Raw genomic sequence first — 11442 nt, 5'->3', positions numbered from 1 at the left:
CGTTTTCCAAACTGTAAACTTTCCAACACGATGTACATATTTCTTATAAAAATATTATAATATTTTTAAAACCAATATATATTTTAAATTTTAAAACATTACGATTTAATTCTAAGCAACGGTTTGGTGTCCCGCTATAGTCGGTTTGGTGTCCCGACTATCTAATACCCGTCACTCAGCTAAAGGGAGTGCGAACGCTGTACTCGGGTTGGTGTCCCGACTATCTAATATTTGAACCTCAGCTAAAGGGAGTGCGAGGGAGATAGATATACATATTTATTTTGATTGCGTATAACTTTTTAATGAATGGTCCGATTTGAAAAATGTCTTCTACATTTCGATAGGTATATGTTTTCACAATAAAATTGCATTTATACTTCTCGGAAATCTTTAAAATCGATAGTGGGCTCGGCTGAAATAAACTTGCGCTGCGTAGGAGGCCCAAGAATATGTGTGGCAAATCTTAACTTTCTAGCTTTTGTAGTTTCCGAGATGTCAGCGTTCATACGGACGGACAGACGGACATGGCTAGATCGACTCGGCAAGTGACCCTGATCAAGAATATATATACTTTATGGGGTCGGAATACAATATATAGTAGTAATATAGAGTATATTTATTTCTTAACTGATATAGTTTACCTGAGTCGTCGACCTTTGCTGCTTGTTGTTTTTCAGCTGAGTCAACTAGAGCCATTTAGCATTATTATTGAAAGCATGTCCTGTTTCTTTGTCAGCATCGAGGATGCTACAAACTGACCAAACGGAGAGTGGGGCACGGCAATGTGAAAAAATATGTGCTGTGACTTTTATCCGTCTACGTGCACATATTCCATAAACCTCACACCAGAGGCATCAACACACAGGACACTCTGCTTTATCAGTTTGTTATAAACTCTATATTGATGTGGTGACCATTTCACAGAATCCTTGCTTATGTCGTGAATAACATTTTGACCTACTTGGCTTCTTTTTAGGTCCCACAGAGCTCCATCCACAATCTACCATCCGTTGAACGGATGGTCCGTAAGGTTTTGCCGTTCCGAAAATTTCCCAGTTAGACCACCATCCAATTTTGACGGACTTTGACGGGCTCTTTTATGCGATAGTTAGGCGATGTTTTCTCGGTGCAACTCTGAATTCTTCCTCTTGACTGTGAAAATTGGAATGATGACTGCGAGAACAAATCAAATCGATGGCGGGAAAAAATTAAATAATGCTTCAGCTCATTGTTTTTTAGATTTTTTTTAATTATTTGTAGTTTGTTATGAGCGGAAAAGCGTTCGCAAGCAGGTTGCTATGTGTGGGCCAAAATGTAAGCTGTTGTGCGTACAACAACATCAATGTTTACAGCAAAGTGTCAGAATATGTTCTGCACTTCGTAAATATAACTAAAATTAATTAAAAGTGTTCTTTGTGCTCCTATAAAGTTCCAAAGTTGCTATAAATTACCAAAAACAGCACAAATTTCGTTTTGTTTAGAAATTTTTTTACCCGTTACTCGTAGAGTAAAAGGGTATATTAGATTCGTGCAAAAGTATGTAACAGCTAGAAGAAAGCGTTTCCGACCCCATAAAGTATATATATTCTTGATCAGGGGCACTAGCCGAGTCGATCTAGCCATGTCCGTCTGTCCGTCTGTATTAACGCTGAGATTTCAGAAACTACAAAAGCTAGAAGGTTGAGATTTCCCACACATATTCTTTGGCCTCTAACGCCCACAATCGCCCACTAACGATTTTAAAATGGGTCCTGCGCCCACATCCTTATAGATTTCCGAGAAGTATAAATGCAATTTGGTTGTGTATATTTCTACCTATCGAAATGTATAAGACATTTTCAAATCGGACCATTCATTAAAAAGTTATACGCAATCAAAATTGTTTATATATCTATCTCCCTCGGACTCCTTTTAGCTGAGTTACGATTATTAGATAGTCGGGACACCAACCCGAGTACAGCGTTCGCACTCCCTTTAGCTGAGTGACGGGTATTAGATAGTCGGGACACCAACCCGACTATAGCGTTCTCTCTTGTTCATATTAATATTGGCTAGGCAGAGGCGTAGTAAGTAGAGCTGACAAAAGATCGACTGAAGTCGACTACAAGTCGATAGTATGCTTTGCGATTGTTCAGTCGATTTTCAGTCGACTACTATCGACTTTTTTTTTAATCAAGTACCGTTTGTAGCTCATTTCTATAGTTTAACTCTAATATTTCTTTATAAAATCAAAAGAATCTTTTGAAATTATTTTCATTTAAAATGGAGAAGTTTTTAGCTGTTTCCAAAGAAAATGGTAAGTATAACTAAATTATTTAATCAGCATAATCTAATAATTTGGTTACGAGTAGACTCTCAAGAAAAAGGGAAACCGAGAGCTTCCGATGTATGGAAGAGGTTCCAAAAAATCGACAAGACGACCGCAAAATGTCTTTTGTGCAACAAGCAATATAAGACCAGCAACAACACCTCAAACCTAAGGGATCATCTCAGAAGGAAGCATGCTTACTGCGAAGATTAGTCTTTGCTTGAGCCGGAAATAAGCGAGAGTACTACACCCTCGCACTATGAGCAGGACTCTCCCCGGAAGATTGAAATTGACAACGCTGTGATGAACTTAATTGTATCAGACATGCAACCTTTTCGGATTGTAGAAGAAACCGGATTAAAAAAATTGGTGAGCATTTTGGACCCGAAATACAAATTGCCTAGCAGAACCGCCTTGCAAAACGTGTGTCTAATGACGTCATACGAAAAATGCAAGGAACGTCTTCAAAATCTTCTCAAATGTGTTCATCCAGAAAAATGATGGACAAAATTTTAGGTCATGCATAGCCTAAAAAATTTAAAATGGACTAAAAGTTCATTTTTAGGTCATGTACTGCCTAAAAATCTTAATTTTTGGACTATTTGCCCTAGCTTTTAGGGAACATATAGCCTAATATTTTAGGTCATCTTGGGCCTTAAAATTATTGCACTTTACCTAAATATATTTAACAGTTGAAAACCTTTTTAACTAAGTATGTCTGTTAAATATTGATGCTGATCCTAACCAAATAATAATTGTATTGCTTATTTGTATTTAATAAATTATTTAAGGTACTATTTTAGGAAAGATAATGTTTAAGTATTATAAGGCAGCTGTATAAAAGTGTTGAAAAATCCGATATAAGGGCCAGTACTCAACCCAAAAAAAGTCGTCCAAAACCAAATACTTCATATAAAAAACGTCACAACATTTTTGGTGTCAAAATTTTGGTTGAAGTTTTTGGACGGCAGTACTTAGGCTCGCAAAAATACCGCGCAAGAAATAATTAATTTTATATATTTCTTGAGCTATCGATCAATTCCGATAACAACCTAGTTAAATCCTTAATTAAAATACTCTCTCAAGGGTCGAATACTATTTACAATGACTAACGAGTACTGTAACAATAGAAATAGCATACGGTTGATTTCGCTGATAAAATACAAATTAAAAATTTGAATTTTAAGTTTGCTTATGTTTTTGAGCCAGTGTGACCAAAAAATAGCGCACGGAAATTACCAACACTGGACCTTCAAGAAGAAGAAGCACACAAGACAATACACAATAATAGTGTGCATTACATTTCGTGAAAGTCAAAGTGAATGTGTACAAGTGTCCTGGCTTGGATCAATTAATATTCTGGTAAGTAATCTAAATAACACAGGTTAAAAGGATAGTATACACAAAAGTAAACTGCAGACTTCCCAATTGTAGGAAAAAGGTCATTAAAAGTAAGGAACTCATTTTTCCCGGAACTTTCCATTTTACACACATATGTACATACGTATGTACATATATACATGCATCTGCATTCTTCTAGAACTTTCGTTTTGACACACATTCATAGATGCAACTGCGCACTTACTTTATAGAAGCTTTATTCAATTTCACTGTAAAAGAAAAGGCTTTAATAAGTTGGCCTAATAAGTTAATATACCACATTAAATTTACTAATGCGCAAGTGAATGTTTTTGTATTCACTCATATATATACATATATTTCATATGTATGAACGCTTGTATTGGGTTCGTTCAGTTCGTGCTGCGCAGTAGGCTTACATTTATTTTAGATATGGAACAAATATTAAAAGATTTTAAATGCGAGAAGCTGAAAGAGTGCTTTGAAGGTACGACTAATGTAAATATAAAACCAAACGCAAAAATTAATTTTGTATTTCAAAAATAGAACATGGAATTGATGAAACTACCATACTTTTACTGAACGGTGAACACCTAAAGGAAATAGTTCCCAAACATCTGTTTGGGGAGCGTGTTCGATTTGAGCACGAAGTTAACCGCTTTAATGAATGGGTGAGCATTGTAGTCATAAAAATGTCCGTTTATGTTTTTTATAGTTGCTAAAAATTTCTATACTAATTTTCAGAAAAATGGACTTTCTGAAAATAGACCTATTGGGTATAACCAAATTGGCGAAAAGGGGAATAATGCTAGTAGCCAAGTCGGAGTACAGGCAAGAAAAAAAACAATTCGAATTTTAATATTCATCCTTACATTACTAAATTATTATTATATCTCTACTAGGTTTCTGCTCTAGGCATTTTAAAAGTATACCCACAATTTGTAAACATCCAAGCACTTTATCGAAAGAAGGGCTACCTTGAGCCGAGTCACCGCAAACTGATAAGCAACTTAATTTGCGATTTTTTAATCAGTAATGGAATCGATTGGCAACCTAGGAGGTTTAAAGAAATTTCAGAGCAATTAGTCGAAATGTTTCCAACTGAAGTGAAGGTAGTAACTATATTATGTTAATAGAAAGGAATATTTTTCTAAATTTAAGTTTCAAAACGTGTTTACTTATTGAATTATATTTTGATAGGAGACTTACTATCTGCAAATCAAAAATTAAAAAGCTGGAGGTGTTTTGTGCTGCAGGTATAGAAACTCCTTGGCCAAACGAAGAGTCCTTGAGTCAACAGTCAACATTGAAGACGACGGAGATGAGCCTGCTGACGAAGGTGCTTTAAACTTAAATACATGTTGTATTATTAATAATTTGTTGCATTTTATTTAGAGAACGATAACTATAATAATAATGCAAAGTACTGGCTCAAATGCAATGTTGCCCCATTGAATATAGTCAAGGAACATTGGGAACACACCTTCTCAGAAAGAAAATTGTCGATTCAAACTGGAAGCAAGAACTTAAACGCAATTCTTGAAGAATGGCCAATTTTAAGACAGAGTTTTGGACATGAATTGGTAAGCTTATCTGTATCTTTGTTATCAAAATGAATATTCATTATACATTTTTGTTTAGATAAGTCGAGATTTTGAGCTTAAGTATCCAGAGACTATCATCGATTTGGAAACTCAATGGTCAACATTTCGATCAAAGTTCCTTCAACTATCGCAAGAAAGAGTGAAGAAAAATTACAGCCTGGAAATACTGAAGAAATTAAAAACGGATTCAGCAGACGACGGTAAAGTTTCCTACTCTGCTAGGTCTACCATATTTATAAGTCCCTGCTTCCAGATCGGATATGGAACACATAAAATATTTAATCTTAAGAATATAACTAACCCGCCTATTCATATACATGCTCTTAAAGATAAAAACTATGTTAAGCCAAAACAATTTTAATTAGTTATAACTGAAAATGAAGTACATTGAAATAAATAAAAGACAATAATACAAATCTGTATTTATTTTTACAATAAGGTAGTTATTACCTTAATTTTTAGGTCAAATTTGTCCAAAAAATTAGGCTGGGGTCAAAATGAGAGGCTCAAATTTAAGGTCAATGCTGGCCAAAATTTTAGGCCGTTGGATGCCTTAAATATCGGACATGGGGTTGTTTATAGGCAGCCCATAACCTAGAATCAAGGCCACAAATTACTCGAATTTTAGGCCGTTAAATGCCTAAAATTTTGGATTGGGAGTTTTCTTACATTTTTAGGCAGCCAATTACCTCAAATCTAGGTTAAAAATTACCCCCATTTTAGGCCATTTATGACCTAAATTTTTAGGTCATGGAATCCTAAATTTTAGGCCATTTAAGGACTTAGCCCCAGTTTAAGGCCAATTTTACCTAAATTCTAGGCCATTTTTTGACATTTTAGGTCATTTTTTTTTCTGGGTGTAAATTACTGCTCAATAACGTCAGACGGTTGGACATCAAGGGCCAATGTTAATTATTTAACCGTTACTTGCCATTTTATATTAAAGGACAAGCTAAGATCAGCGGTTTTATCCACTTGCCCATTGATTAATGACACCAATCATTCGGGTCAAAATATTGCAGATTCAATTAACAAGGTACTTGATGAGTGGAACATTCGGGAGAAGGTAGTAGCCGTTGTTACTGATAACGCTCAGAGCATGAAAAAGGCTTGTACGATTTTGCAGAAATTCAATTTGCCATGTTTTGCTCATACCCTAAACTTAGTTATGCAAGACGTTTTAAAGCATTATTCCCTGAAGGACATTATTATTAAATGCAAAAAATTGGTTGGTTTTTTTAAAAGTAGCTCAATAGCGTATGCTAAATTCCGATCCGCGCAGCTTAGAAACCCTCCCCTGTCTTTAATCCAAGAAGTAGCAACGCGGTGGAATAGCGCTTACAAAATGATAAATAGAATTTTACTAACGAAAGATTCTATTTCAACGGTTCTTCTAAGTACCCGGAAATCACCGGAACCGCTTAACGCTGAGGAAATTGAGTTTTTGGAAGACATTGAAGATTTATTTAGCCAAGTGGACGATGCCACGAAAAAAAAATCTGCTAACGATTCTGTGACAATTTCGTTAATATTGCCTTTAACGTGTGGTCTTCTGAAAAATATAATGGAGTCTTGTCAAAATATGAAAACAGTGGAGGGCACTTTTATAGGAGAATATTTGCTGGAGCGTCTTGTTCACCGATTAAAATCATATGAGGAAATGCCATTATTAAAAAAAGCTACTCTTTTAGATCCGCGCTTTAAAAAAGAAGGCTTCAAATCCTTATCGATCGCTGATGAAGCAGCAGCAGAGCTTAAACGTGAAGTGGAACTAATCGAAAAAGGAACGCTTGAGGTATCTTCTAGCAATTTGTCATCGCCTCAGTCACCATCTCTCTTAGGAAAACGTGATATATTCGGATTCCTTAAAAGTGCAGTACTTAAAAAATCCATTCAAGTTGAGGAAGGGCACATCTTAGAACAATATTTCAGGCAAATAAATATTTCTACAGCGAAGAATCCAATACAATATTGGGAGGTAATATCTGCCCATATTTTTGTATTAATAATTTATATTGTGTGTTTGCTCTTTTTGTAGATGTCGGAGTCAAAATATAAAACTTTGAAATGCTGCGCTAGGAAATATTTACATATCCCAGCAACCTCAACTGAATCTGAGCGAATGTTCAGCAAAGCGGGTTACATTGCTTCAGATCGAAGATCTGCTCTAAAGCCCAGAAATATTAACATGTTACTTTTTTTAAACAAGAACCAATGGGTCCTTAGTAATTAAAAATTTGACTTTTATGTTTATTTAAATTTACATACAGACTGATTAAAAAAAAACAAACAATACTATTAAAGGCTATATTTATTATTTACTTGGAATAGAATTGATAAAAACTTTTCTTCTAATGTCAAATAACGACTAGTCGATAATATCGAAACAGTCGACAGAAATGCTGTCAAACAGTCGACTGACTACACTATCGATAGTTTTGCAGCTCTACTAGTAAGAGCCGAGTGTGGGGTACGGGAGGTTAGGCTCCCCCAGTCAGCAATTTGTATGCATACTCGTTGTAGGCTATGTTATAAACGTTTAGATATGTTTTTAAACTATTTTCTTAATCTTTTTTTTTTATTATTCTACAATAAAATTAGGAGAACGCAATTTTACGACAATTTTCCCGAGTTGAAATCCCCCTTCGTTAATGTTGAGCTGAGTAACAGCTCTTCATTCAGCTGTTATTGGATGGTAGATGGTGGATGGAGTTCTGTGGGAACACGAGTTTCACATTCGTCAAAAATCCCAACCGTTTCAAACGGATGGACTCTATGGGAAGAGGCTATTAGAGCTGCAAAAAATCGATAGTCGTCCCATCGATAGTTTTGATATTTTGCTGACTAAACCTCCATACTATCGCGATAGTATCGCTCATATATAAACACTAGGGGCATTTATGTAAAAACCAACATAATAGGGGTATAGAAAATTATTTTATAAAAGTAAAGCAATTATGCTCCCTTTTCAATTATTGACAGTTAAAAACGCAATTAGTTTAAATTTAAGTGAGATACATATTTGAAAGAAAATATAGAATCATGTTTCTTTGGTTAGGAACAAATTTTTGTTCGTCGATCGGAGATGATTAGGCCCGCCTTGGAAAACATCCGATCCGATTCCGTCGAGATAGCCGGAACGCAGAGCCACTGCGTAGCGTTTATAGCCAGTTGGGGCATCTCTAATTCATGTTGCTGCAGTATACAAATTTTAAATAATAATATTTATAGCTTTCCTTCCAATACTCCAGTATTTCGAAATACTGCCTTAGCTGTATGATGGACTCCACTTTGTGTGACCTCTGTTTCGACTCTATATTTTGTTTCACAAAATTTAGTAGCGACGATTTCGGATTTGATGGTTCCGGTGGTTCGATGGTTAAAGTGGGTTGCTCGTTGGTATGGGGAAGAGAAGAAATGGTTTTTTCAAGTACAGATACGGCTTGCTCCGCATTAAAGTGGAACCTGAAACCCTCTTTTTTAAACCGAGGGTCTAAAATTATGGCCAAACGAGTCGAGGACCTTTATTCAAAGGGAAACAGTCGTTTCTTACACTTCTCAATTAAAATTATGTGCACAGTTCATTGCCTTCTTTTGGTCTTAACTGCTCGATTTTTTCATACAAACTCTGCACAAGTTCATTCGATATGGGTATTACGCAGGATACAGTTACTTTGGACACTAAGATAATTGAGTTTTAACTTCATCGAAAGGAGGTATTACGTCATTTAAATCCTCCAAGATCGCAATATCGTCTGCTGCCAGGGGTTCCGGCGCCTTGGTTCCAGAAGAAATATACTCGTTGGTCAACAGTATGCGATTTACCATTTTGAACGCGCTGTTCCAGCGGGTACATACCTCTTGTATCAAGCTGTACGGCTTGACGACTCCTTGCGCTTTCTTTCGTAGGCGATAGTGCGAAATCGCCATTAAATTAAGAAAAAATGTACTTCAGGCCTTCCTAGAATCTAGAAAGTCGCCATAAAAAACACGGTACATTTTTTTAAATTTAAAGAACTTTTCTGAAAAAAAAAATTTTTTTTTTCTTGAAAATAGAAAAGTAGAATTATAAAATCACCATAGATTTAAGAAAAACTTTGTATTTCTTTTATGCTTCTCATTTTTTCTTCAAAACGAAAAAAGAAGAAGACATGCGGTTAGGCCGCGGCGCGTTGCGACAAAAGTTTTTGGCGTATGTATGTATATGTTTATGTGTGTTTATGATGGTGGAACTATACAAGGTGATCTCGTCGCGAGAGCTGCCCTCTTTTGAGGACGTTATTTGTGTCAGTCTCCATCTAGCTATCTCATTTTATCGCCTAAGAGAGACAGAGAGGTAAACATATTTAACGTCCTCAGCAGAGCTAACGAGACCACCTTGTATAGTTCCACCATGATCTAGCTTTCTCATTCTATCGCTTAAGAGAGACAGAGAGGGAAGCTCTGCTGAGAGCCAATTCAAGGCCAAGTTCGAAGCGAACTTAAATTTCTCACCGCATCCAACATGTGCGAAGCAACAGCAATAGCGGTGAGAGTCCACATACAAAAACAAAACAGTGAGTGAGAGCGGTGCAGATATATAAAATCCCATAAAACTCACCATGTGCCCGAAATGCATGTTTGAATCGAACATATTAAAAATTAGGGAAATTTTCGTTTTTCGCCTAGGTGGCATCATTGGCGAATTCGCCGAAGAGAGCGGCAGAGCAAATGGTGCCTCTATATATTTTCTTACTCTATGCTCTATGGAATTTGTCCTTCCATCTGAGGGCGCCAGGGCATGGGTAATGCAAAATAGTTCACTTAGAGTAGTTTTAAACATAGAGTAATAATGTATAGAGACGCCATTTGCTCTGCCGCTCTCTTCGGCGAAATCGCCAATGATGCCACCTAGGCGAAAAACAAAAATTTCCCTAATTTTTCATATGTTCGATTCAAACATGCATTTCGGGCCCATGGTGAGTTTTATGGGATTTTATATATCTGCACCGCTCTCACTCACTGTTTTGTTTTTGTATGTGGACTCTCACCGCTATTGCTGTTGCTTCGCACATGTTGGATGCGGTGAGAAATTTAAGTTCGCTTCGAACTTGGCCTTGAATTGGCTCTCAGCAGAGCTTGGGCAGAGGTTCGGGCAGAGCAAATGGCGTCTCTATACAGTTTATTACTCTATGTTTTAAAACAACTTTCCCTGTTTCGGTGAATTGCTCCGTTTTTGTTTACAATGGCTCACAGCTTATTTCGTGCAGGGGTAAACTTAAAATTCAAACTCGTATAGCTAACAAACTATACGATAATTTACCAAAATTTAAATGCAGTTATGTTAGGTAGTATTCTGGCCCTTATTAACCCACTTTTCTATTCTAAGATTCCATAGAATAACACTTAAAATTAAAAAAAACTAAAATCATTGACTTTGTCACAGCTTATTTCGGGCAAAACTTTAAAATTATTATTATTTGTAAATTATGGCTAAAAATGTGTTTTTTTTATTTCTACATTGAAGCGCCTATTATTAACAATTTTTTTTTAATTTTAATTATGTCAAATACACTAAAAAACAAGAGGGAACGTTATAGTCGGATGCCCCGACTATCAGATACCCGTTACTCAGGTAAAGGGAGTGCGAGGGAGATGGAGATAGAGATAGAAAACGTTGATCACGCATAACTTTTTAACGAATGGTCCGATTTGAAAAATTTCTTCTACATTTCGATAGGTATTGATAAACACAATAAAACTGCATTTTTACTTTTCCAAAATATTACAATTTTTAAAATCGTATATAAGCGATTGTGGGCGGTAGAGGGGGCGTGGCACCATTTTGAAACAAACTTGCGCTGCGTAGGAACTCCTAAAATCTGCACGCAAAATGCCAATCTTCTAGCTTTTATAGTTTCTGAGATCTCAGCGTTCATACAGACAGACAGACAGACGGACAGACGGACAGACAGACGGACAGACGGACATGGCTAGATCGACTCGGCTAGTGATCCTGATTAAGAATATATATACTTTATGGGGTCGGAAACGCTTCCTTCTACCTGTTACATACTTTTGCACGAATACAATATACCCTTTTACTCTACGAGTAACGGGTATAAAAAGTTACATGCAAAAAAATAAAATAATCAATTAAGATGCTTAAATGTATATTTTCGTATTAAAAAT

At 36.1% G+C, this 11442-nt stretch overlaps 1 protein-coding gene across 1 annotated transcript; it reads left to right on the top strand.

Annotated features, from left to right (window-relative positions):
* The first annotated feature begins 2147 nt into the window (after window positions 1-2147).
* On the top strand, window positions 2148-5986 carry LOC108058553 (uncharacterized). Its single transcript, XM_070215793.1, has 9 exons — window positions 2148-2296; window positions 2352-4154; window positions 4214-4338; window positions 4412-4498; window positions 4570-4779; window positions 4868-5006; window positions 5063-5250; window positions 5309-5471; window positions 5525-5986. The coding sequence occupies exons 2-6, from the start codon at window positions 4037-4039 to the stop codon at window positions 4895-4897; spliced, it is 570 nt and encodes a 189-aa protein (XP_070071894.1). The 5' UTR covers window positions 2148-2296; window positions 2352-4036; the 3' UTR covers window positions 4898-5006; window positions 5063-5250; window positions 5309-5471; window positions 5525-5986.
* Window positions 5987-11442: the final 5456 nt, after the last annotated feature.

This window comes from Drosophila takahashii, chromosome 3L, assembly GCF_030179915.1.
Source record: "Drosophila takahashii strain IR98-3 E-12201 chromosome 3L, DtakHiC1v2, whole genome shotgun sequence".
Taxonomy (NCBI): Eukaryota; Metazoa; Arthropoda; class Insecta; order Diptera; family Drosophilidae; genus Drosophila; species Drosophila takahashii.
Note: the sequence above shows the minus strand (reverse complement) of the source record. Positions and strands in the feature narration are given on the sequence as shown.